We start from the raw sequence: 27,821 nt of genomic DNA, 5'->3' as shown, positions 1-27,821 counted from the left end.
GACATTAAACTGAAAGTGCATTATTCTACTGAGGAAAGAAGGCTATAATTTTGTGTGGGCAATTTGAAATAAATTGTTTCCTGTTATCTGGCACAGTAGCTACATCCACTACTAAATCAGTTGAAATCCAGATCACAGCCTTGCTAACAGCAGATATTCGTATTTGTAAGAATTTAAGTTGCTTGGTGCTATTGAGCTGGTTAACATTCTTCTCTTTTTTCTTTCTGATAGTAAGTATAGTGTTGTTTATACCCTCTGTATGGTGATTACATTTAGTACATTGACACTATGGTAAAAGCACCTTAAAAATGCCCAAGATACATAAAGAATTTACTACATTCAGATAGTTTTATTTCTGTAACTATATGAAACTGCATTTATTTTTCACCTACCTGCATGATCTCTTTAGCTGTACACTATCCACTCTACTCAATAGGGCTACTTCACAGATTCCAGTTTATGGACTAGATGAACCTCAGGTTTGATGCAATATAGCAATTCCTATATAACAAAAATAACCACAACCCTGACTCCAAACTGTTCCCTTTTCCACTTTGCTATGGATCAGGTAAAAGCAGGAATTGAAAATAACTTTTGCTATATTCTGTCTTGGACTTATGACCCTCTTAATTAAGGTCCAGACTTAGAATCATGGAATATCAGAGTTGGAAAGGACCTCAGGAAGTCATCTAGTCTAACCTCCTGCTCAAAGCAGGACCAATCCCCAAATAAGATTTTTGTCCCAGATCCCTAAATGCCCCCACTTAAGGATTGAGCTTTCAACCCTGAGTTTAGCAAGCCAATACTCAAACCACTGAGCTATCGCTTCCCTGCTCCCCATCTTAAAAAACAGAGCACTGATGCCTAGGATTTCTAGTGCTGTAGACAACATTTTTATCTAGTCCTATCAGCACGGACGAGAGGGTAGGCCTTCCATACAACTGTAACACCCAGATACGTAGAAAAGCTAGGTTAGATGAATTTCAAATTCTAATCATTTGGTCAAGCTCCAGCATGTGCTGGACTTGTTCACTAAGGCACTATACACGTGTGTTCAATTCTCCAAGATGTGTCATAAACAGAATACATTGTGGTGTGATGTGGCATAAAAGTTTCATTGGTATTCAGTAGGGATGATCAATCAGTCATGGCCTTAACCCTTGAGATTGCAGCCATTCCAAACTCATTCCAATCAAACCTTTCTCACACCACATATACATATTTATAGAGACATGTAAAACAATGAGATAGTGAACACCAAGGAATTGATGTTGATTGTGTGCCTGAATAGACAGCCAAACACAATTGAAGGCAACCTTCACACCACTCTGGCTCTCCAGCCATTTCTGATACCCAGTAACTTCAAAACACTTGTACTTACCCAATCATTCCTGACAGCCTCAGCTGTCCTCCCTGCCTCTTTCTCTTTTTACACTACCGGGGTTGGTCTCTTGAGGGGCTCATAAGCTTTAGCTGTCTCAGGCCTTTGTCTTTTAACCCTTATCTCTACAAAGAGAGGCCAAGCCAGGAAGTCTGGTCTCCCTCCTGAGTCTCAGTCATATTTCCCTTCAGGGGTGGATGCAGCACTTCTCCAATCAGCACAAAGGAGACTCTAGGTCACAACCTATAGGTACCTTCTGGGCAATCACCTGTTATATCTGAGAGGAGGGATGGTCCAGTGATTAGGGTGCTGACATTTGGGAGACCCGTGTTAAATCCCCTGCTCTGCCACAAACTTCCTGGGTGACTTTGGGCAAGACACACAACCTCTCTGTGCCTCCATTACAAATCCCTATCTCACAAGGGCATTGTGAGGATAGCCACATTCAAGATATTGAGGTGCCCAGGTTATGGGGGCTATACGAGTACCTAAGATAAACAGTAGAATGGCTATGCCTTTAGGATTCAACCTGGCCCTTCAAATTAAAGGGACACTGTCCTATAGTTTTGTCCAAAATTCAGGCTTTGTCTAAAAAGAGGGAAAGAGATGGGTATGGGGGTTTTGAAAAACTGAAAGTGAATAAAAAGTTTTATATAGAATATAAAAAAAAAATAGAAAACAGGTTTATTTAGATTTTAGCTTTTCTGTGCTGAAAACCAAGATTTTTCAGCAATATGGTAGTGCACGAGACCAGACAGTGACACTGACTGGTCACTTTTCAATGTCCAAGCTGAGGGAAGTGCAATCAGTGAATGAATGATATAGACCATGGTGAAAAGTATTGTTATGCTGGTGGTTTGGTGAAACCTCATTTAAGCTGGTGGGAGTAATACATGTCATTCATTCAGGATATATGTAAGAAGTAGTTAAACTCCTTTTGGAATAAGAGATTAAACGAGAAGAGCCACTGCCTAAAACACACGTCACACACAAGGTGTATCAGGAGCTGAGCTACGTGGGCAGAGGGGTTTCACCTGGGACTCAGTACAAATGCAGAGAGCCAGGTATTGTTTAGTGGAGCTGTGTATGTGTGTGAGGAGAAGCAGCCAGAAACAACACAGAAGCAGACAGAGGAGGTATTAAAAAGCCAAAGACAGCCAAAGAAGCACTTGTAGCATGAGCCTGAGAGAAAGCTGGCAGAGAGCTTTTGGGGCAGAGTACTGGCTCAAAAAAGGCTTGGAATATTGAGTAATGAAACTTTCTCTTTTTGGTTGATTCTTACTGCATTCAGAGAAATAGGACTTTGTAAATAAATAGGATTGCATCAAAGAAATGGCTGACTCATCATCAATTTCTCCCTCTAACAAACAACCTGTAAAACCCTGGATATTGGCTAACTGGTCAGGTCAAAATTATTTAGTTCCTGTAGTGGCCACAATGTGCCAGGTGCTTCCCAGACAGACTAAAAGTCCCAGTCCCTGACCCGAGGAGCTCACAGTCTATAGATAGAGGTTGGAGGAATAGGTACAACATATAGCTAGTTAATTAATAAATTATTCTGTTATCCAGCTTGCCGTGATTGGCCATCTGAGGGTACCGCATGTCCAGGAGGGACTAGAATGCAGAGGGGGTAGTGACCTTGTTCAGGAAAGGCATTCCATGCATATGGGGGTATTTGCAGAGAAGCCAAGAGATGGTCAGATGAGCCTACTAATGGAGGGGCATGGTTACATAGGGCTTTACAAGCGGCAACAGGAACTTGACCTTCTGTGGAGGGGGAACTGATGGAGGGATGAATCTAAATAAATTGATTTTTAAAAATTTTCCAGTTTCAATACACTAAATTGTTATTAGTGATACAGGTAAGGAGGACATGTATATGTGTGTGTGAGAGAGAGGTCCCTTTAAAATGTTGGTAGCCAGGTAGGTGCTAGAAAGCAAGGACTTGTTAGAATAAATTGAATGAGTTCATTCTCTTTAAGTGCTTGATGGAGGTATTTAAAATGTTTCACCAAAATGACGAGAATCCCAGCTGACCTGTAGAGCCGCCAACCCTCCAGGATTGTCCTGGAGTCTCCAGGAATTAAATATTAAACTTTAATTTAAAATTATGTCATGTGATGAAACCTTCAGGGATATGTCCAACCAAAATTGGCAACCCTAGTGACCTGCAGGTCAAAATCATTTTCAAACCCATCTGGTGAGGCCATAAGAGTTTGTAAATCTTTCTTGTGTGCAAAGTGTAATTTATTGGTACATTATTTACTAAATCTGGTTACAATGCTTTGGCCTCATCTGTTTCATTCTAGAGCTAACAGATAATTGTTAGTGGATCAGGCTATCATTGGATGGAGAAATCAAATTCTTTTGCCTCTTGGACATCATTTTATCAGCTGAGTTGTCCAGATTATAAAATTCTGTTTGACTATATAAACAAAACAGGCCAGGTTCTGATCTCATTTCCACAGGTATAAATCTAGAGTATCCACTTCAAAGGAATTACTCCAGATTTGCAAGGTGTATCCAAAATCAAGAATCTGGCCCATGGACCTATAACCTAAGAGCAAAATCTATATTAATCTTTCTCTTCCTACACTCTTCAGTCTGTTTTTCTGAATTATAGGAAATTGACATTAGTATATAATGTTTCCCTTACAGGTATAATGGCGGGGGGGAGGGAAGGGGAGAAACCCTACTCCAGTGGATTGCTAGCCAGTACAGGGATTGTCTCTGTGTGTTTGTACAGCATCTACCACAAGAGTGCCCCAGTCTCAGTCAGGCATCTACTCACAACTATCATACAAATCATCATAATGGACACTGCTAAACCATCCTTTCCGGAGAAGACTTTCATCCCATAGAGGGGGAGTCCGTGTTTTTTGGTGCGGAAGGGTTCAATCCCCCTGACCAACCCAAGGATGGAGAAACTTACTGTCACGATACCGGGCTAGCTGCACTTCTGACTCCTCTCTGGTCTCTCTCAATGCAGCTCCTCAGGTTTCAGGCCTCGCCCCTTTACCCCTCCTGGCATGGAGTCCTATGATGGTGCCACTCTTAGACCAGGCCCTGATATACAGTACCTTGTGGACCACCCATGTTTCTCTATCAGGCCTGACTGGGTAAGTTATTGCTATTCTTCCCTTTGAGCTGTGACCAGTGAACAATACAGTGCCCAGACAGCCCTCTCAAACCCAAGTATTGTTTAATCTTAACAGTGGGAACAAAGCAGAACATAAGAGTAAAAGGATTTTAAACCAATGAAAGGTCTACACACAAGTCTGTCTTACCTAAGTGCTTCTACATTGTGAAGGGAGCCTAGGAAGGCCTGGTTTCTTCAGACACCCTGGTGGGTGGCTTTGGCTGTCAGTCTGTCCTTCCAAACAGGTCCTTGACAACTGTGTCTCCTCCCTGCTTGATGGAGTCCTTTTAAAACTAGTCAGGAATCAGGATCTTTGTTCTCCTCAGTTTCCTGGTCTTGGACCATTCTGCCCAAAACCAGTTTGGTGAGCTATATAGGGGGTTGTAGATAGGACATGAAGGCAAATGGCTCCTGCATTAAGTGTTGGCAAATGGGTAGCTATCTTGAGCCACTGTCTGGGTCCCTGCTTGTTTCTCCAACACCTTGCTATTAAAATAACCCAACATATTCATAGAGCAAATATCCCAATAACCACGTCAACAAGACACTATTCATAGATTATTACAGAGCACCCCACTTCTGCCACAGTTACAGAAATTCCATTAGCAGAGACAGGGCCTTCTTACCTGTATGCAAAACCCCTAGCAACACTGTAGTTGCTGTGCAAATGAACATCAAATAAACATTAACCATGAACGGTTTTGTAATCTAACATGTATGCTCAGGTAGATGTATTTAATTGTTCCCAATGTTTCAAGTGGCTAAAGCAGGCCCTGTTCCTGGTGTGGGTGGGATGCCTGGGGGTTGGAAGGTCCAAAGAGAGGGAGTTGAAGCGCGAGCGAGCCCACCCTATGCTCACCCCGTATCAGGAACTCCTGCAGTTCCTGTCCCACCAGGTTGTGACACCACTTAATCAGATGTATCCTGGCTGCCTCCCTATCCAGGCGGCCAAGACAAAGCTGAGCAGCAATGCGACCCTGTGCACCAGCAGGGGCCAGGTAACGGTTGCAATGCCCACAGCAGGGAGCTGAGCCCAGCCAGCCCTGGGGGACAGGAGCTACTTTGACAGGACCCAGGGCATTTGGGGATCAAATCAGGAGACTCCTGCAAAACCGAAGACTGTTGGGAGATCTGGTAGGTGGCAGCTGATATTGGCACATTTTACCTACATGCTCTAGCAGTTTGCAAAGAGGCGGGTCCAAACAAAAACCCTGGATCCAAACAACCCTGAGTTTTGGAAAAATCTGGAATGTGATCTGCAGCCACACCTTGTGAGTGGGACCCATCTCTAGGAAATGCATTCCATTTTTTCCAACTTTAAATAGCTAATAAATTTGCACTCAGCTGTCCCATTTTCCCAGTAAAATTCAATTTACATTGATCTCTAGGCAGGCTTTGAAGGAGGAAAATGTACTGATTGGAAGGGAGTTGGAAGTGGGGGAGTTCTAACTTCCCTGCACAAACTTTGTATTGCCTGCAGCAGGGGGATCATGTTTTGTGGCTTTGGGGCCATTGCTTCCCCTTTTTACTCCTCTTGGTTAGCAGCTGGGATCCATAACCAGAAACTGCTGAAGGCTTCTCTATCCATTACTGCAGCTCAAAAGGGCAGCTAGACGCTCAGGGGGCTCATTATCGTCCACCACTAGACAGCTTCTTTTCCCTTGCACCATCTAGAGTCTCAGCTCGGCTTCTGGACCTAAGATGCTGGCCCCCTGTAAGCGCTAGTTTGGTTTATTTTTAGCAGCCTATGCCTATAGGTAGAGCCCTGCAAATCTGCGGCTATCCGCTTTATATCTACGGATGTGGATATCGGCAGATCAGAAGTGGATACACATTTTGTATCTGTGCAGGGATCTGTCTACATGTAGAACAGTAGATGCTGGCAAAAACAGCAGGCAAGACCCAGGATGGGCAATAACATTACACTGCCATCAGAAGGGCAAATGTAAATACTCCCTCGGTGTTGGATATTTATTTCGCATGTGAAGTGGCTTCTCCATTGTAAACTGGTATTTCACATCTTTCTTTCTTTCTTATTAAAACCAGGGCCTTTTGAGATTAACCTCCCACTCCCCAGGGAAAATTCCCTGAGCAGAGAATAACATTGGGGTGGTTTGGATCAGTGGAGGATTTTGGTAGGAAAAGCCAAGGCACAGGGCTTGTCAATATCACCTCGCAGGAGAGTGGGGTAGGGGCTCACTTTCTGCCCCCTGTCCTCACCTGGTGCTTTGTTCACTCTCTGCAATGGGGAAGGTGCCTTTAAAAATCCTGCCAAACCCAAGGGCAGAGTAATAGTCAGATCCATAGCATGAGCTCACGTTTTAAACAGCCCACCGCACCTCTCTCTTTGTCCAATGTTTCCTGAAGAGACGTGATGAGGATTTTAACATACTCCCTAGGCTCAGTATGTGTGCGCGCTTTATCCTTGAAGGTCAACCAAGCATGAGACTTAAAATGGACATACATCTCTCACTGCCAAAGGTAGAGCGGGTGGGGGCAAGGAAGCACCAGTGGCTCTTAGTCTCCTCCCAGCCACGCCTGAGAAAGGAGAGATGGTGTGATTTCCCTTTGCAAGCGCTACTCCTCTTTACAATATTCCATAGCTCCAGGATTTTTTCCTGACTCAAAAGCATTACCATCCCCAAGCCTCCCTGGAGGCAGGTATCTCGCTGCTGATTTTTCTCTTTATTCCTTGCCTCATTCTTAAGAGGAGAGGGGAAAAAAACCCAGAAGCAATTAACTCCGCTTTTTTATTTTGTTACCTTTCATGTCAAAGAACTTTTGTTAGGCGGTTATTCCCACACATGCAGGGTTGCAAACTGCAGGAGATGCCCAGTGCCCAGGAGATGTAAGGAGCCTAGAAAAATCCCACCCTGGGAGTGGTACTTGCTTTGTGTGTGTGTAGCCTCCCACTCCAGTTGCCTTTTTTTTTTGAATGCTGTGCAGTGCGTCTGTGAAATGCTTTTTTGGTTAAAAGAAGAAGAGATGTCACATCAGGAGCTAACCCAGCGACTGGCTACAGTCATCACTCATGTGGGTAAGGTATCTTTTCTTCCCCCTACCTTTTGCATGGATTTTTGGGCTCACTTCTCTTCACCTCCTCCACAGGCTGGGAGGCGAGGCTGCTGTGCGTTAGGCTGCAGCTTTCTGTGACACACACCTTGCGGGGGATTTCGGAGCAATCAGTGAATTGCAAACATCCTGCCCTCAAAATATCTTTTGGTTAATGCATTTGTCCAATGTGCAATTCTTTGACTTTAAAAAAAATGCATATGTGCTTATTGTGAATTGAATTGCATTAAATCTCCACTGCTAGTAATGTCTGCAGATGAATGCTGTAAGGCAGGGGCTGTTTTAGGGGCTCTCTACAAAATGTATCGTGCTAGTCTTCACAGCGCTATCTTGTGAAACTAAAATTGCAGCCAGTTAAAATGTGTTTCTGTATATTTACTGTCAGTGCTGTTTGAAGGGTTCTGGCAGACCGTAGGGCAGTTGAATGAGAACTGTTTTCAATCCCAGGCGCCTGGTAGGTTTTTTTTTCTTTTGTTAATCTCTGAAGGATTAATAATCCTGTGATGCACTGAACCTTTGGGCACGCTGTGTGAGGAGGTGGTGGTTTAACCTGCTATCCAGGTGTTGACAATGACAAGCAAACAACTGCAAGAAACTGCCCATTAATGACTTCATCTGCAATGTTTCAAAGCATGAATTTTACCAGATGAAAATAATCAAGTTAATAAGACAGTGGAGTGTGCCTTTTGTACCCTTATCTTGAGGCATACAATTGAGTAACAACTGATTGTGGCTGTTAAACAAGGCGAAGAGAACACTTCTTTTTTTTTTAATTGACTAGGCATGGAGGCATATTTTTATAGCTGTCAATTTCTGTAATGGGTTATGTATTATGAATGCAAAGGACAGTGAAAGCACATTGAATTTGTGTAATATCTGTGCTAAAATAGGGTGGGTTCAAAGCCTGGCTTTCAAGTAATGTACAATAACACTTTAGATCCAGATGTTTCTGTGTGTTCGTTAACCCTTCTTGTAGAAGCTAAATGGTTGGTGGTGGGCTTGTGCTGATTATTGCATTAGACAAGTTTACATGTAGAATTTACATTTGAAAATGTATAGAATTTAAATTTAAGACCCAGTCCTGTAACGTGTTCCAAATGGATGGGCCTCTGTGCCTGGCTTCATTGTGGCTTGATTGATGGGGGTGCTAGGGTTTGGCCTTGTAGAAGAGTTTGCAGGATCAGGAATTAGACCAAGAAGAAAGAGAGATGTATGTGAAAGCTACTAGGTAACAGTAATATTAATTATGTATTGTCTGAATTTGTGTCAATCAGAAAAATAGAATTAAAGACTCTGGCATTAATTTTGAGGCAAATATTATTATTTTGTAAGGCTGGGATTTCAAAGGTGCTTATGGGATTTAAGCATTCATCAATTTCCTTCCCTTCCTCTGTCTCCTTAGGCTCTCTTGAAACCCCGCATCTGCTATATTAACACTTTAATTCTTCCCTTCACAGAAAAGTAGAACCTTTTGATACATTTGAAGATGAATGCCAGGATTTGGTAATATATAAATTAGAGGTATGTCAGCCTCAATTTGGGGACTTTAGAAATGTAGGAATCTGCTTTGACCATTAATGGTAAGACTATTGCTTTGCTCTTTTCATCCAAAGCCCTTCTCAAACATTAATTAATCTTCACATGTCTCCTGGCAGCTGAGGATGTATTACATCTATATTACCCAGGTGCAGGGAAATTCAGTGGTTTTCCCAAGATCTTGCAGCAGCTCAGTGCTAGTGGGAGAATAAAACTCAGATTTCTAAACCTTGCTCTGAGTACTAGAGCTAAATTCTCTGTTGCTGAATAGTTCAGGGCCTGGAAATCTGATCTGAATGTTTCCATAGAGAGTGCAAATTTATATAAAATAATGTAACCAAAATATATTTGTACAAAAATGGAAGTGATTAAAAACAAAATCCATCTTTTTTTAAAAAACATTTTTCATAACCCTCTGCTGATGCACTGTTTTTTCTGAATCACATATTCTAATGTGAGTCATGTTAGCTGAATCAGCAGCCGCTTATTAAATAAAAAAGTCCTTCTATATGGCAGTGGTTGTGGGCAAGCTCAGTGCACTGAGAACCTCTCAAAATTCCAAGAAGACCCAAAGCACTATTCACACTTGTCGACACTCAACCCCAGTCCGATGCAGCTACTTCTGGGGTGGAAATACAGCACAATAGTGAGAAGTGGCGGAAGAGGAAACTTGAATATGAGCTAGCTTCTTCTGCTTACAAAAAGTACCATGGGATCTTTAATGTCCAGGCAAAGTAGACAAGACCTCCGTTTTTAAATGTCTCATATGGGAGTGTCACATGCATATGAAACTAGGAACATAGAGAACAGGACTGGAAAGGATTTCCTATTTCATTGAGTCCTGTCCCTGCTATCACAGGAAATCCCATCCTGTAATCCCGTTCATGAATTTATTAAGCTCCATCTTAAAACTAGTTAGGTTTTTTGCCCCTGTAACTCGTATTGGAAGGCTGTTTCAGAACCATACTCCTTTCTAATGGTTAGAAGCCAACTCCTACATGGAAATCAGCTTATCTGCTTGGAAAGGATGATTTAAGTCTCCTAGGATCGAAGTGTTGGTTCCAGGGACTCTGTGTTTCCAAACACAAACCCTGATTCTTCCCTGAGCTCCATGCAATTGTCCCCTGTACCTGCACAGAGTCAATGCATTAAAGCCCATAGCAGGATCAGTGTCCAAATATGTAGGGCACAGTGACTAGTTTACCTCTGCACATACCCTTTTGATGACCTGCACCTTGTAAAGCGTCTTTTTCTCAGTGCTGAACAACAGATGCCTGATTTGGTGTGTTTTTTTTGTTTAGCACCAGTGTGCTTTCTCTAATTTCAGTGGAGTTACTCTTGCTTTGCACTGGTGTTGATGAGAACAAAAAGGGGCCTAAGGTTACTAGAACTGTGCACTTTGTATATTTTCTTCTAGCATTTCTCCTTAGGGTCCAGAGAGCACTGGCAATGTCACCAGAGTTCGCTACAGAAATTGTCTCAAGAACAGATATAGATTTAAAAAAAGAAAAATTTACACACTTTCCTTGAGCGACACTTGTGACCTTGCAAGATTGTGTTCCTTGGGTAGATGGGTGAGAAGCTGTTCGTTATGATGGAGAGAAGAACCCACGCTTGGGGCCTGGGGCTGACAGCGGCTGTGTCTTTGTGTGGGAATTCTTTAATTTTTCCGGCTTGCAAAACCCACAGGAATAAACCTGCATGCCCCCACAATGTCACCCACGCCTGGCAGCCTGTTCCCAGCTCTGCTGTGAATGGAAAAAGCTCTCTGGGCATTGCAGATGAGCACACCCACCAAGTGTCCCACTTTTGTGACAAGATTTTATTCTTTAAAATGACTTATGTAATGATGCAACGCCACCAGGACAGATGTCAGCATATTAACTAGGAAGCAACTGAATTTGTACCCTATGTTTCCATTAAACTGCTCTATACCATAGAGGCTTGGTTTACAGAGATGCTGAGCATCCACAGCACTCTTTGACTTCAGGTGAGGTTGTGGGTGCTCATTGCCTCTGAAAATGAGGACCAGGTCAAAATGAGCTGGTTTGTTAGCTTCTCATGTAGCGGAAGTACTGATCTAAAACCTTAACATGTGTACAACCTGCTATATAAACTATGCATGAAATTAAAAAAAAGGACCTGCACTTATATCACAGTTTTCCTCTGCAGTCTCGGGGTGCTTTACAAATATTTAGTTGTACCCTCTCATGGCTCAGTGAAGTAAATACTGTCCATTTTACAGATGGGGAAACTGAGGCTTAGAGTGGTGACGTGACTTATCCGAGGTTATCCTGAGAGTCAGTGGCAGAGCCAGGAACAGAACTGAGATCCCCTGACTCCCAGGCCTATGAATTCACCACAGGATGTCAATTCCTGTCTCCTGGGTTCTATCTCTGGCAGAGGACAGTTGGGTAAAATTTGGCTGTAGCACAAGGCCATGCTACAGGGAAGGACAGGAAGTGAAGGAGGATACTGCATCCATTTGAATGTGCAGGAGGAAATTAGGTCAGCGGAATGTAATAATCCAAGATGGAATTGGCCGAGATTGATAATTTTAATTTTTCACGTACTAGTGTCACAACATCTGTCTTGTGCTGCGAAACTACCAGTTATCTTAATATATTATCACAGCTCTGCGTAGAGCATAGTAACATTGCTAATCTGTGTCCGGTGTACAGCACTCTTAATGCTAACTTCTTATGCAATCTTCCTTAAACGTACTATATCAGATTGAGCCCTTTGTTACTCCTGTGCAAATGCAACCCCACTGAAATAAAGTCAAAGAAAACCACAATGTCCATGGATCATTCTCCCCTTGGTCTCAGAGTACCTCCAAGCATTCACGCAATTCAGGATCTCATTTCAAGTACATTTATTTGGATCTGTTCTAGACCTGATGAGCAACTAGTGATGACAGACCTTTTTGCATCAGCCAGAAAGCATTGGTTTTCCTCACCTTGCTCTCTGATACAGACAGAGGGTGTGTCCTTTGTTCCATTGCCCATGAAGAGGGACAATAGAAATCTGCAAAGAAATGTTTGCTAAATCTGCAGGGGTTTCCCTGCAAAATCTGCAAAAATGTGGTGGGGTGTTTTATTCCCAGGTCAGTCACTCTGTTTTCTCCTGTTGTGCTTCATTGGCCTGTTTAATTGCAAAATCAGATTAATTCATTACAAGACAGAAGGGGTGCTATTAAAAAAAATATTCCCTGGCTTTTTAAAAACCAAACAGTAAGCAAAGCTTGTAAACATAACCGGTGTAGCTTTATAAAATCTTGCTGATGCTTGTTTTCTATTTCCCAAAATGTGCAAATTCATGGGACTTTAAGTAACACCTTGTACTTCAAACAAACAAATGCACTTAATACATTTTTGTTGAGTCACTCTCAGAAATAAAGAACATGTGAAACTGTCAAACAATGGATCTGGAATAGTGTTCTGGATTCTTCCCTATACCTACCCAAGATACTTATATGTAGGGCCCTACCAAATTCATGGTTGTGAAAAATGCGTCCCAAACTGTGAAATCTTGTCTCCTCCTGTGAAATTTGATTTTTGTGTGTGTGCTTTTACCCTATACTATACAGATTTCATGGAGGAGACCCGTATTTCTGAAATTGGGGGCCTTGACTCAAAAGGGAGTTGCAAAGGGGGTCACAAAGTTATTTTAGGGGGGTCATGGTATTGTCTCCCTTACTTCTGTGCTGCCTTCAGAGCTAGGAGGCCAGAGAGCAGTGGCCATTGGCCAGGTGCCCAGCTCTGAAGGCTGCACCCTGCCAGCAGCAGTGCAGAAGTAAGGGTGGCAATACCATACCATGCCACCCCTGCTGCTGCCTTCAGAGCTGGGTGGTTGGAGAGTAGCGGCTGCTGACTGAGGGCCCAGGTCTTCAGGCAGCTGCACCAAAGTAAGGGTAGCAGTACCGCAAACCTCTCACCCCTAAAATAACCTTGTGATTTCCCCACACCACCACCCACACATACACGCACTTTATTTTTGGGTCAGGACCCCTACAATTACAACACCGTGAAATTTCAGGTTTCAATATCTGAAATCATGAAAACTATGATTTTAAAAATCCTATGACTGTGACATTGACCACAATGTACCATGAATTTGGTAGGGCCCTAGTTATATGGTCATTTGACTCAGAATGTAGGGAGGGAATAAAGAGGCTAACCGGCTTCCAGAACCAGTGGAAATGGTAACACCACAGCATGTTGTCTCCATCTCCTACCACCAGAACAACGAGACATTCAATGGCATTACAAAGTGGCAGATTCAAACCCAACAAGAGTAAATGCTTTTTCATGCAGTGTGCGATAAACTGCAGAACTCACGGCCATAGGAAGCCGTTGAGGCCAAGAACTTCACAACCACCACTCTGGATATTCTTGCTATGAATTGTGTTACTGTAGCTCTTAGGAACCCCAGACATGGTGTAGCCTATAAAATGCTGCTTGTTCATGTTCTATAGAAATGTGTTGAACTATAAGTAGCCCCAAAAATCTATTGGCTAAAAATAGCCTTGACGATAGTCAAGCAAGGCATGGTAAAACATGGGGCGTTTATTATAATTGGCTATAAAAAGGGTAGCAGGCACGTCTAATCTAAAAATCAGTGTATCTGCCATCAAGGAACCATTAGAGAGGGTTTTACCCGCTCCCCTCACATAGGGACTGATCATCCCTAACTGCCTCATTCCTTATTTTAACCATATAATTGGGACCACATACAGCAAAGGTGACAATGGACCAGGAATGCATTGTGCTAGGGACTGTACAAACACAGGACAGATGGGGGCAGATTATACTCTACTTTGCTCTAAAGCATTTGGTGCGGCCCCTGGCAGAGACCGGATACTGAACTGGATGGACCTTGGGTCTGATCCAGTCTGGCAAGGCCCATCTTCCTATTTCTACAGGCCTCACATAGCGTGTGTGCTATTGCTAACACAGTCTCTCCCCTCTTTTCCGGCCAATAGCAGAAATAGTTGATTAGTTTCTGGGTGTTTTTGTTTCCGTTTCTGTAGCTGAGTGGGTGTTTGTTGGTGTGCGAAGCAATTACCGAGGGAAAGCTAAATGGCAGAGCTGAGTCTTGCAGTTAGTCCTGGTGATGCCCGCAGTCTCTTCTCTCCTGTGTCAATGAGCTGAGTACGCTGGTCCCAGCTCCTGTGTAAGTTCTGCTCCCATACTTGGACACCTTCCTCTGGTTGATCATAGTTTCATTTTCCCAGCGGCATGTAGGCTGTCAGGGAGGTTGTGGGTGCATAAGGTGATCACTCAGGTAGTCAGAAATATCTGAACGAATGAAAGGAAGGATCATGAATTACACTCTGTGCTCAGTGGGGAACTGGCACAGACACCAGAGCACTAGGGCTGTGTGCTCTCACTGGCCTGTATTTTGCAGCCAGATGAAGCTTTTCCAGGGCACGTATAACAAGTTGCAGTACTTGAGCCTGGAGGTCACAAATGTGTAAATCGCTGTGACCGGGTCTGTGTCTGGTAGGATGGGGCACAGTCTTCGGGCCAGTCATAAGTGGAGGAGTTTGTTTTTTGTTGCCTGGTTATTTTGGCACCAATCACACCGAGAGTCCAAATGGATCTCAGGGCTGTGATTGACGTAACAGTCTGACAACAGACAGTGGGATATAAATTCTTCAAATCCCTTCCCCCTTCTTGGCCTCATGACCCCATCTCCTGGGCTCAGCCTCCCCAGGGGCTGATTTGGGCCAGGTGGCAGGAGAGCTTGGAGGTGGAGTTGTGGCCATTGGATGTAAAGAAGACCTAGAGCGAGATGCTTTCTGCACACTGCTGGTGCTGTGGCCCAGGGAGTCTCAACAGCTCTCTCTATGGTTTCTTATAGGTGGTGAATAATACAGGGTATGTCTACACTAGAGCTGGAAGGTGTAAATCGTAGACATACCCGCACTAGAGAGATGCATTTTAATATGGTTACATGTACATGTATCCACCCTAGAAACAAAGAATGTAGGCCATAGTTAGAGGATGGGGACTCTATCCTGGGAAGAGAAACAGTGACTCTGAAAAAGATTTGGGGCTCATAGTGGATAATTTGCTGAACACGAGCTCCCAATGTGATGCTGTGGCCAAAAGAGCTCATGCAATCCTGGGATGCATGAACAGGGGAATCTTGAGCAGGAGTAAAAAGGTTATTTTACCTCTGTATTTGGCACTGGTGTGACCGCTGCTGAAAGACTGTGTCCCGTTCTGGTGCCCACAATTCAAGGATGTTGATAAAATAGAGAGGGTTTAGAGAAGGACCAGAAGAATGATTTAAAGGATTAGAAAACCGGCCTTAGAGTGATGAAGCTCTTTGAGTCTATTTAGCTTAACAAAGAGAAGGCGTGACTTGATTACAGTCTGTAAGTATCTACATGGGGAACAAATATCTAATGGCTCTTCAGTCCAGCAGAGAGAAGTATTACACAATCCAATGGCTGGAAATCGAAGCTAGATAAATTCAAACTGGAAATAAGATATAACATTTTTAACAGAGTAATTAACCACTGGAACAATTTACCAAGGGCCGTGGTGGGTTCTCTCTAACTGACCATTTTTAAATCAAAATTGGATGTTTTTCTAAAGGATCTGCTCTAGGAATTATTTTGGGGGTGGGGTGGGGGTTTCTATGGCCTGTGTTAGACAGAAGGTCAGACTAGGTGATCATAGCGATCACTTCTGATCTTGGAATCTATGACTCTATCTCTGATCAAGCTAGTCTGCTAAAAACAGAAATGTCGCCATGGTGGTGCAAGCAGCAGGAGAGGCTGCCTGCCTTGGCCTGCTAAACCCAGGGTTATGAGTTCAATCCTTGAGGGGGCCATTTAGGGATCTGGGGCAAAAATCTGTCTGGGGATTGGCCCTGCTTTGAACAGGGGGTTGGACTAGATGATCCCCCTGTGGTCCATTCCAATCCTGATATTCTATGATCTTCTATATGATCTTTCTTCTCTGAGACCCTATGATGTACTTGAGGCTACGAGCCTCTCTTGCTGCAGCTACAATTCTGTTTTCAGCATGCTAGCTTGATCAGAGCTAATGCAGGTGTCTCCTCGAGCTGAAATTTACACCTCTAGCTCCAGTATAGACACACCCATTGAGGAGTGGGACATGCAGGTGAGGGCTTTAGAGCTGTAGGGGCAGTACCCCATATGGGCCTCTGAATTCAGTTCAAGTGGGAGGACCGACTTCCCTCCTCCCTGGTAGCCCACTGGTATGAACTCCCTGCAGTTGGGACCCCACAGCTGGAAGGTGGCATGGATCTCTGGCAATGTAGCAGATATACCATTAGAGAAGTCTCTGGCAGTGAAAGCCTTTCTTAGCAGCCTTCACTTCTCCATGCCTTCTGAACCCCTCGGAGCTGGAACTAGTGTGCTTGGGGTGCAGACACAGGCAATTGGATACACCACAAACGCATGCTGTTTATCACTGACGGAAGTGACTTCCCTTCTGCTAGGCTTTGTGGCCCCTCTCCCATGCAGGGCTTGACTCAAAACGCAAGGAGACGGGTATAAACAAGCACTCTTCCCAGATCTCCCATTGGGATTTCTTTACAGCCATGTAACCTGGTCATCTTAATATGCATATTTCAGCCCAATAACTAGAGCTCTTTTAAAATGTACTAACTCTTTATAAAGCAACAGAGGAGCGGAACTGGAGTCTGAGAATCAGATTTACCGCCTAGCATAAACCAGTGGGACACATCACTACTTGAAACAGCTTTGTAGGAAGGAGTGATATATAGATTATACAATAACCTGGAATAATTTGACTGCATATAGTTAAGCACTGGAATAAATTGGTTAGATAGGTTTTGGAATCTCCATCATTGAAGATTCTTAAGAGCAGGTTAGACAAACACCTGTCAGCAGTTCTTCAACTTTTAGCAACCTGAGGATCCCCATTTTGATTTACACATTTCTGGGGACCCTGAAGCCCCTCCATTCAGCCTGTGCCCTGTCCCCTTCCCCGAGCCCATGCCCCTGCCATGCCCTTCTCCGAGGCCTCACCCTCTGCTCACTCCCTCCCCTCTCCCTCAGTTGCTCGCTGTCCCCCATCCTCACTCACTTTCATCAGGCTTGGGCAGGGAGTTTGGGTGCGGGAGGGGATGAGGGGTGTGGGCTCCGGGAGGGAGGGAGGGAGTTTGGGTGTGCATCCGTCTGGCCATGGGGGTCTCCACGCGCTACCCCTGCCCATAGGTACCACCCATGCAGCCACAGCTCCTGGCCAATTAGAGCTGCAGAGTTGGCGCTTGGGGAGGGGGCAATGCATGGAGACCCCTGTCCCTCCTGCCCTGGGGCTACAAGGACATGCTGGCTGCTTCTGGGAGCAGCCCGGAGCGAGGACAGATAAGAGGCTTGCCCCAGCTGTGCTGCGCCGCTGGACTTCTAGTGTGCAGGAGTCGCTGGAAGGGAAGGGGAAGAGTTGATCAGCGAGGCCTGGGGAACCCTTGGGGACCCTCACGGGTCTGCAGACCCCAGTTTGAGAAACGCTGGTCTAGATAACACTTAGTCGTGCCATGAGTGCAGGGGACTGGACTAGATGACCTCTCAAGGTCCCTTCCAGTCCTATGATATTGGACCATTCCTGTCTCACATTAATAAAATCTAGATAGTTTACTGATCCTCTTTCAGTCATATACCATTTTTACTAATATTTGTTCCAGATTACCTCGCCTTCGTGTACTATACGGTACCTTTTTAATGTCTTTTATTCATATACATTTAAATGCAGTACAGCAGTAAAGAACCCCTGCCACTGTAGGCTCCTTTTCCATTAACTAAAAACAGAACAGAATATATACAACTGCCCCTGGATATTTCCATTACATGCATCTGAGGAAGTGGGTATTCACCCACGAAAGCTCATGCTCCAAAACGTCTGTTAGTCTATAAGGTGCCACAGGACTCTTTGCTGCTAAAAACAGAATACAACTGCACTGACAGAGGCAAGACTTACGAGGCGTAGTGCCAATTAAAAGCTCCCATTCCAAGCAAGCGAAACCAGAGCCAAGCACAGATACACACACAACTGTTTCAGCTCTCCCAAACTCCCACAGATGGGCTTTGGCAAGTCAATAGATTTGGGTATATCAGACGACAGCCCTTATCCTGCAATGCTTTGCACGTGAGCATGAGGGTCCACCTATGTGCAAGGCATTGCAGGATTGGGGCCTATGGGCAGAATTAATTTGGAAACCAAGGGGCCCACACAGAGAACTCATGGCTGGCAGCCCCATCTCTCCTACTCCCAGTCACTCACACTGATCTCCGCTGCAGTGGCGTGGCACAGGTAAGACATCTCCAGGGCATTTAGGGAATTAGACCTTAATGTTACCCAGGAAACCAACGGGCAGCCCGTGGAAATCCCTGAACACTAGCGTAATGTGCTCCTGGTTAGGTACCATGAGCTCCCATAAATTGCACTAGCTTTTACCTCCAAATGGATTTATGGTGCAGCCCCATGATCGTTTTGGAGGTGACATACATGTGAATTGTGATGTAAAGATTGGTATTGGAGAGGAAGGTGCTTTGCTAGACACAGGTGCAAAAGAGTGGTGCTGGGTGGTGCTGCTCTTTGGCCACATAAAAGCAGATGGAGCTGTAACTTGATACCCTAAGTTGCACACTTGGGTTACAACTGATTGACATATCTTCTGCTGGAAGGTGGGAAGGGGTTGATAGAACCTTGGCCAAATCCTGCAACTCATCATTGTAGGTTCAGAATTTCATCTCAGCCCATTTGTGTTTTATGGTCGTGCTTACTGAAATATCATGTACAGAAAAAAAAATCCATAAAGATAAGAATGGAGAGGAACTGTCTGCCTTGCTCTGTTGCTAAGCGTAGGTTTGAGATGAACAGGAACCCACGCTTTTGTGCAGTAGAAAGCAGGCGCTCCCAGCTTATGGGAAGGGGCTGTGCAACTCTGGGGGGCTCAGTTTGGGAAGCAAACTCTGTAGTTTGGGTCATCATCATTGGAGCAAATCAGCTGCTGACAGGCTCACTTGATAATCTAGCTTCCCAGCACCTCCCCCTTCTCACGTTTGCTGTCTGGACCGGAGGAGGGGAGTTCTGGATTGGTGGAGTGAGAAAGACCACCCTGTGCAAACTCTCTTGGGCTATGGGCACTGAATGTCACTCATTAGTTTGAACTGGAGGGCAGGGCTTGCTTAGTGGTTGGTGGATGCGAGGGTAGGTGTGATTATTCTGCATCCCGGTGTCTGGGTATAAATGGTAATTAAAATCCATCGGAGTGTGAGAAAGAGATGGTAGTGCTCCCCTCCGTTCCAAATTTCTGTGTCCCAGAGAAGCTCAAGAAACAGCCCCATTGTAAATATGCCACTTAGTGCTCAATCAAAATGCCTGAAAGCTCGTTAGTTGGAGAGCCTTTTTCCATCTCTCTGCTCATCTCTTATTTAATCCCTTTTCTTGCCTTCCAATACTGTCTGCATCAAAGGAATCCCCTGAGAGGGCATCTCCCCGGGGGGAGAGGGTGTAGGGCCAATGGAAGGAGCTGCAGTGCTGCTGAGTAGAAAGTAAGCTCTGAGTAGCTTAATGGCTCTGCTCTGGTCTCCAGCCCTCCTGCCCTTTCTACCAACGTGCTTGAAGTCTTACCCATCAGGGCCTTTGTATTGGGGGCTGACTCAGCATCCAAACCACAATGAGACATTCTGCACAGTGCTCTTTGACTGTCAAAAACATTTGTGATGGCAATTAATGAGCTCCTCCTCTCTGATTACAGCCTTAAATGTTTTGGCTGCAGGAATTCTTCTCTTCAGACCTTAGTTAAGGGACCAAGGAAAGATGAATGCTTGAGTTACACAATACTACTTAGCTCTCATATCTCACAGTGGCATAGAAAAGGCGGTGGAGCACTGTCATCCCCACATCAGAGTTGGGGAAACTGAGGTTCAGAAAAACATGACTTGCCCAAAATCATTAGCAAAACTGAGAACAGAACCTAGTTCTCCAAGCTCCCAGCTTAGGGCTCCGTCTACCGGATAACACTGCACCATTGGGTCTGTTTCTTTCTGGGCAGGGGAATAAATTCAGTGCAGTGATGTTGCTTTCTAGACAGACAGTAAATGGTGCTAGAGAATGATGCATCTTCTAGAAGGACCAAAATTCCTGGTATGATGCATCACTCTTTATTATATGTGACTCACCATGTGCAAAGAAACTGATGTACCTGGAAATGAAGTGCAGGTATCTGGAGAGGAGGGGGAAAGAGGCATTGTGGGGTTTTTTTTGTTTTTTTTTTGTTTTTTTTTAAGCCCCCTTTAAAATGAATGGATGAAAAAATACCACTTCTTAGCACAGCAGAACCCACACCACTGACCACAGTAACCTGCTGTCATAAACATACAGCTAAGGGTAGCATAAAATGCCTCTTTACCCTGTAAAGGGTTAATTCTTCTTTTATCTGTAAAGGGTTAAGAAGCTCAGATAACCTGGGTGGCACCTGACCAAAAGGACCAATAAGGGGAGAAGATGCTTTAAACTCTGGGGGGGAAGGTCTTTTGTCTGTGTCTCCCAGAGTCAACAAAGAAACAGGGCAGGAAAAATATATCTCCCTAAGCCATATGTGAACTAAGCATCTACTATTGCAGAAATAGTAAGTAATAGAAAGAAATGTATTAGATTATCTTTTTTGTTTTTAGCTTGTGAATTTTCCCTGTGCTGAGAGGGAGATTTATTCCTTTTTTTGTAAAGTTTTTGGCTAGAGGGGAAATCCTCTGTGTTTTTGAGTCTTTTGTTATTCTGTAAAGTACTTACCATCCTGATTTTACAGAGATGATTTTTACCTCTTAATTAAAATACTTCCTTTAAGAACTTGATTGATTTTTTTTTTTTTTCACTGTTCTTAGGATCCAAGGGTTTGGGTCTGTGTTCACCTATACCAGTTGGTGAGGATGTTATTCTCAAGCCTGCCCCAGGAAAGGGAGGTGCAATGCTTGGGTTAATACTTTTGGGGAATAGGACTCCAAGTGGTCCTTCTCCTGGTTCTGTGTCTAAATCACTTGGTGGTGGCAGCATACTGTTCAAGGTGGAATTTGTGCCTTGGGAAAGTTTTTAACCTAAGCTGGTAAAAATAAGCTTAGGGGGTCTTTCATGTGGGTCCTCACATCTGAGTTCAGAGTGGGGAAGGAACCCTGACACCTGCAAATAATGGCCAGGGATGGGATAGGGGAATACTGCAATAGCTAATGGCAGGAACTGGTTCATTAGTTAGTCTGTGTTTGCAACAAAATTCTCCTTGGCCTCATATAAGGGGAGAGACACCTTCACTGTCACATACCAGGTTCTGCTGTGGAAGGCCCACCTGATCGGGGAATGAACAGTGTGTGGGGTGGTCAGTTTGAGATCCATCCATGTACTTCTGATCAATGTGCTATCTGAGTGCAGAATATGTTGTCTGCAATAGGAGAATAAGAGATGTGCATTTGACAAGTGACTGCTCCTGTGTATTACTAGAGATCCATGTCCAACTTCTGAACTCAGTTAGACCTGTGTAATTCCAAAGTACCTTTGTTCATTTTTGGTGGATTTACACTGATGTTACTAAGATCAAAAGCCCATCCTTTGTCTCCCTCTCCTCCTGGCATCTAGCTGCCCTTCAGCCCTACAGAAGGCAAAAAATAGGTAGGATGACCACACATGCAAGTGTGAAAAATCAGAACAGAAGGTGGGGTATAGGTGTTTATATAAGCCAAAGCCCCAAATATCAGGACTGTCCTTATAAAATCGGGACATCTGGCCACACTGTAGATATGACACACTTTTAGTAAAGGGAGATCCAAAGAACACATGGTCGATGGGATGAGCATCCCGCCTCTGACCATTATTGCTATATTCCTTGCAATGGGATAAACAGAATGAAGTTCTAGGCCTGGGCAACAGCTGCAGGGTCCAGATTTGTAGGAGCACTAATGGAAACTCCCTTCTCCCAAGACTGTGACGCTTATGGACTGTAAGGTTTGGGTGACCATGCCTAGAACCAAATCATCTGCTGGACAATCAGTTGCTCTGTGTTGAGCCCCTGTTGTTTGTCTGTCATGCGTTCAGATTCTCCACCTGCTCACTGACAGAAATCTCTTGAATGCTAGGGAGTGGAAGAGAATAGAAGTGGGAAGGAGCGTTGCACAGTTATAAAGATGACAGAGCTCAGGAACGTACCCGCTCCCTTGGAGAGGCAGAATTTTTTTCTCTTTGTTCCCAGGAATGGGAAATTTTCTATTTTTCCAGCAGCAAAGTGAAGCAGAGCTGGAAACTGTGTTACTCAGCAGAGCCAACAGGGATGGCAGTGCTAGATTACAGGTTAAGTGCCACGTAGATATATGCAGACAACTTAAATCTATGGTGCTCTCAAGAGTGTAGTATACAAAACAGTCACTTTTCACCTCTATCTATTGCAGCTATTAGCGGGACGTTCCCCAGCCAGCACAAAACTGCAGGTCCCAGCTGACATGGTCAAGAGGGAGGCCAAGCTGCCTGTATATAAAATGCATGTGGCTGCTGAGTGACCAACAGCATCCGTTTTGCTCAACATGATCAGCTGAGGCATTGCAAAATCCAAAGCAGCCTAGCTCCTCCTACACGTGTTTTGGAGGGGTCCTGAAAACGCCTCTCTAAAATAACAACTGCCCTAAAATTTGGGTGCTGACTGCCCTGGGGAGCACCCAACTGACAACAGGCCTGATTCTTCTCTCATTTACACTAGAGTATTTTGAGAGAGAGAAAGTAAGGTGTTTTTTGAGACCCTGACTCCTGATCCACACCCCGTGTGACTGAAAGGCAAATCAGGCCTAGCACATTTAGTCCCTGGTGAGAAGGACCATCTCATGTTGCTCTTCTGATTGCGAACATGCAGCTGTGTGGTGCCGTCAGGGCTAGAGGGAGCCATGTGCAGTGCTCCTCTGCTATAGGGTCAGTCACAACAATTCCAGGCCTTGGAGGTATGTGTATGCCACAGGGAATGTAGCGCTCTCTCAGGACTGCATTATAGGAGTCACCGGACTCTGTTACAATGAATGCACAGCTAACCATATCCAGCAGCTTTAACAGAGACCTGCTAGTCATTCCTAGCTCTCCCATGTTTATTAACTCAGACTGTGATGCTGAAGGCTACCACAATTCCTGACCTGGATCGTGCAACCACAGAATGGACAATTAGCTTACAGAGGGAACCTCAGAAGAAATCAAAAGTAGTGCTGCTGACACATTATCTGCTTAAAATGTTCTGCCAATGTAGAGATTTACAGTATCTGGCTGTTTCTTGCTTTTTAAAAACCACAATACATTTTTCTCCAGTCTTCTTCTATCTGGCCAAGTCGTATCAATGAGCCATTGACAGTCTCAATACATTGCCTTTTCTCAGGCTTGAAATCCTTTTTCCAGCTTGGCACAATGGGGCCCTGGTCCATGACTAGATCTCTTAGGCACTACAAATAGTACAGAATCTTATTACTTATTGTTTGGGCAATAACTATTTCATAGCTTGGAGCCTGATCCTGTAGGGTGCCGAGAGTCCTTACATCCTATCCAAGACAATAGGAGTTGATGGCACTCAGCAACTAGCCAGGTTGGGCCCTTTATCCTGTGGCAAAGGCAAGCATTAGGATTTTGAACACAGTTGACCTGGCCCATAACCACGGCAGCAAACAGCTTTGGGAGACACTGCGCTGCATGTGCCACTTTGGTAGTCCAGAGACTTGTGCTATATTCCCAGATCTGCCACTGATTTGCATTGAGACCTTGGATAAATCATATATAATCCCATTTCCATTGGATTTGTGTGTGCTCGGTGGCTCTGAAAGTCAGGCGCCTGGTTTCTCAAGCTGGGTTCTCAAAATTAGTGGACACTTTTTTTCAAATGTTGATCGTATTCTCTCTGCTCTTCAGTTACCCCAATGCTAAAATGCAGGGGCGGGGGTGTTGTATTCATCTTCGTGAAGTGTTGTTGAGATGTGTGGATGAAAAATCCTATTGTGGGCCTGACTCAGAGCCCGGAAAAGACTCCCAATGACTCTATGAGAGCATGCCTATCCATCCACCTACCAATATGTCCTTCATCACGATAATATCTGGGCACCTATAATTATGAAAGAGTTTTCAGAATGTTGATCCACATATTTAAGTCTTTTGTGTTACAGATTTCATACAAGCATGGTTGGCTCTGAAATATCTGCAGCTTAGGCGGTTGCCTAGGGAAACAAAATACTCGGGGCTGGAAAACGTTTAGCTATGGCTTATTGCAAGTGGCTGGCCCACACGATTTCCAGTTTGGCTCGGGCAATGAATTCTTTACAGCTGGCCCTGTATACAGGAGCAGCAGTCTGCTATGCCAGTTCATAAATACAATGCTGATGTGCAAGATGTTGTAGCAACCGCTGCCAGCTGGACAAATGAGATCTGATTCTCCTCTAACTTAATGTCAGGTTTACATGGAAGTAATTCCATTGAGTTCAATGGGGTTACTCCTGACTGACGCTAGGGAACCAGGCCCCATGGTTCTTGTTATATGCAGATTCCCAGCAGCAAGACAGCCCCAGACTGGGTGTTCATTATACTACTAGCAAAGTGAAAGATTGGTAGGGAGGGACAAGTCCTAGCCCCACTGAAGTCTTTAGGAGTCTTGTCATTCGCCTCAGTGGGGCCAGGATCAGATGGTCATAGACACTAGTTATTGCTTGAGAGTGTGCTGTGGGACAGGTGATTGCATTGGCTCTTTACCTCCAAAGCAAGTCTAGGTGTGAACACTCATACAGTTAAGAACACAACCAAAAATTAAATGTCATGGTCTCTTTCTAGTTCCATTCATGCACACACCAGGGCTTGGGAAACGTACTTGACACTTACTAGTCCAAGGATTAGACCTACTAGCCAGGATGAAAGATACTTGTGCCCCTCAGGCCAAACACCCACCCCCCCAAGCCACATCCCTTGTAATTTAAAGGAATAAAGCAGTAGTGTACTGTTTATCAAGCACTGTATTTAATGTAGCATGACCAATCTCTTTTCTGATTGATAACGTCATGTGCTGTCTCCCGCTGGGTTTTTGTTAGATCTTCCCTTTCTGACTTCACTCCATTTTTTCTTTCTATTTCTGCATTGTTCAGTATCTGTTCTCTCTGTCTTTCCATGTATTCCCTAACTGTGTAGGATGTCCCAGATCAAGACCCTCCGTATCACTGTAGAACTCAGAGCATCCCACATCTTTGAAAGTCAGGCCTCTTGCGCTAGTTGCCTAAAGCTGAATTTAGATGCCTAACTAGAAGCCCCCATATTTGAATATTTCTACCGAAATGACTTGCCTACATTTTGATTTGTAACCCTTCTCTGTCTTTGGGTTCTGTGATGGGGTGAGTACCTGCACAGTCCCTGAATGGGCCTGAGAGGCCAGTTATGTTATCTGACTGCACCTGGAGTGGGAGCCAGGCTTAACAGACCGTGAAGCCCAGCTGGGCAGAAGCAAGCTGGTTAATATAAAGAGAGGATATTTGTAGCAGAAGGAGGCTTGGACACAGAGCAGTGAGAATATAAACGTACTAAGTATTCAGGGATTATAGTTGTTGGTAGCTATAGGTTATTTAGTCAGGTCTGCGTCACCATTTAAAAATGGGCTGCAGGAAGAGAGTTTGCAGTTGCGCTCTAGGAATAGCGAGGAGGAAGCCCAGGGGCAAGGAATAAGCCCTGGGATCCTGGTCAGGCTAGGAGAAGGCTGGGAAGAAAAGCTGGCCTTCAGGGGAAGGGAACACCCTCAGGCAGCAGGCCCTGACGGGGGTGGGGTTGAAAAGGGAATTAAACCCTGAGGGTATGTCTACATTACCCGCTGGATCGGTGGGTAGTGATTGATTCATCGGGGATCGATTATATCACGTCAGACGAGACGCGATATATTGATCCCCGAACGCGCTCCCGTCGACTCTGGAACTCCACCAGGGCGAGTGGCGGTAGTGGAGTCGACGGGGGGAGCCGCGGCCGTCGATCTCGTGCCGTGAGGACGGGAGAGAAGTCGAAATAAGATAGCGTAGCTGAAGTCGACGTATTTCCGTAGTGTAGACCAGGCCTGAGAGACGCAAGCTGGGCTACGGAAGAAGGCCCAGTCAAAGGGGCAAGGAGCAATAGAAGGGCCTGCAGGAAAGAACTGGTATGTCCCTAAAGCAGGGGTTCTCCACCTTTCCTTCTGCGGCCCCCGCAACCTGCTACTCCATGGGCCACCTGCGCCACAGTTACTGGTTTTCTGCATATAAAAGCCTGGGCTGGCGTTAGGGGGTAGCAAGCAGGGCCATTGCCTGTGGCCCCGTCCCACGGGGGGCGCTGTGAAGCTAAGTTCTCAGGCTTCTGCTTCAGCCCCAGGTGGCAGGGCTCAGGGCCCCGGGAGTGAGCCCTATGTGGTGAAACTCCAACTTTCTGCCCTGGGCTCCAGCGCGTCTAACGTTGGCCCTGCTTGGCGGCCCCCCTGACACCTGCTCGCAGCACCCAGGGTGCCCTGGGCTGAGAACCACTGCCCTAAAGGGAGACTCCTAAAGCAGGCCAGGGGGAAGAGAGATTCTAGGGAAGAAGCCTGGAGGGTCCATGGCTTGGGAGGAGCGGGGCCACAGGCAGAAGCTCAGGGGCAGAATGAGGAGGAGCCCAGGAGTGTGTGGGTGAAGAGCAATGCAGAGGGCTGGTGCTAGGGCTGCCCCGGGGCGGGAGGGGGGCAGAAGTGGGGCAATTTGCTCCAGGCCCTGCAGGGGTCTCCACGAGAATATAGTATTCTATAGTATTGCAACTTTTTCTTATGGAAGGGGCCCCTGAAATTGCTTTGCCCCGGGCCCCCTGAATCCTCTGGGTGGCCCTGGCTGGTGCTGGGAAGGGTCAAGTTTGGGTGTGGCTATAATTACCCCAGATGAAGTGGGCTAATCTGTGACCTGTCATGGGAGGTGAGACCACTGGAGCAACTGTCGGCAAAGGGTGCCAGACCGCGATCGAGCCATTATACCATGGTACTCCTGAGGCCAGTAAACGCCTTCGCGCTTCTCATCTGTCAAGTGGAGCCTTGCCTTCTCAACACGGATGGCATGAGGGTTCGTTGGCTCACACAGTGCTTTGTGAGTTGAAAAACACAATTATTTAGAAGTTGAAATGTGACTCTGCCCAGGTGACTGGGGCTCTCATTAAACTGTTGTAACAAAGAAATTTTGTCAGTTAAAGTTGATATGATGGTACTTTCAAATCGAGGCCGTTAAAAATTAAGACAGTTAAAAGGTAGCTTCTTATCTCTGCCACTGAGACCCACATCTCAAGTTTTATAGTCCATGCTGAGGGACGTGGGGGGGCGTTATTTTAAAAGATTTCCCCTGCTGCTATTGGCAAGACCCACGCAAACAAGGAAATTGGCTATACTGGGAAACAATGAAATGTACTATGAACAAGGTGTTGTAAATGCCTGGAGTAGGCAAATTGAAAAAGAGAGACCGTCTTTTCCCTCCTCCCCCCATCTAATGCCTTTCTGTTTTAGTGAATTAGATGTTACTTGTAACTATAACAAGTGCACAAAAATTAAAAACAGAAGATGGTTTCCCTTTCTATAGTATTAGGATGGTGACTTTATTATTATTGTCTTAAACTGTAAGTTCTTTGGGGCAGGGCCATCTTTTTGTTGTGGTTGTACAGAGCCTAGCACAGC

General features: G+C 45.0%; 1 protein-coding gene across 4 annotated transcripts in view; it reads left to right on the top strand.

The window, feature by feature from the left end:
* Positions 1–7,155: 7,155 nt before the first annotated feature.
* MCF2L2 (MCF.2 cell line derived transforming sequence-like 2) overlaps positions 7,156–27,821 on the top strand; it is a 302,991-nt gene continuing 282,325 nt past the window's right edge. For all 4 annotated transcript variants that reach the window (XM_050964264.1, XM_050964267.1, XM_050964266.1 and 1 more), the window contains exon 1: positions 7,156–7,557. In XM_050964264.1, coding sequence (XP_050820221.1) covers positions 7,479–7,557 — 79 coding nt within the window. In that variant the 5' untranslated portion in view covers positions 7,156–7,478. The remainder of the gene's footprint in view (positions 7,558–27,821) is intronic.

Source organism: Gopherus flavomarginatus, chromosome 8, assembly GCF_025201925.1.
Source record: "Gopherus flavomarginatus isolate rGopFla2 chromosome 8, rGopFla2.mat.asm, whole genome shotgun sequence".
Taxonomy (NCBI): domain Eukaryota; kingdom Metazoa; phylum Chordata; order Testudines; family Testudinidae; genus Gopherus; species Gopherus flavomarginatus.
This window is presented reverse-complemented; position numbering and strand designations above follow the sequence as displayed.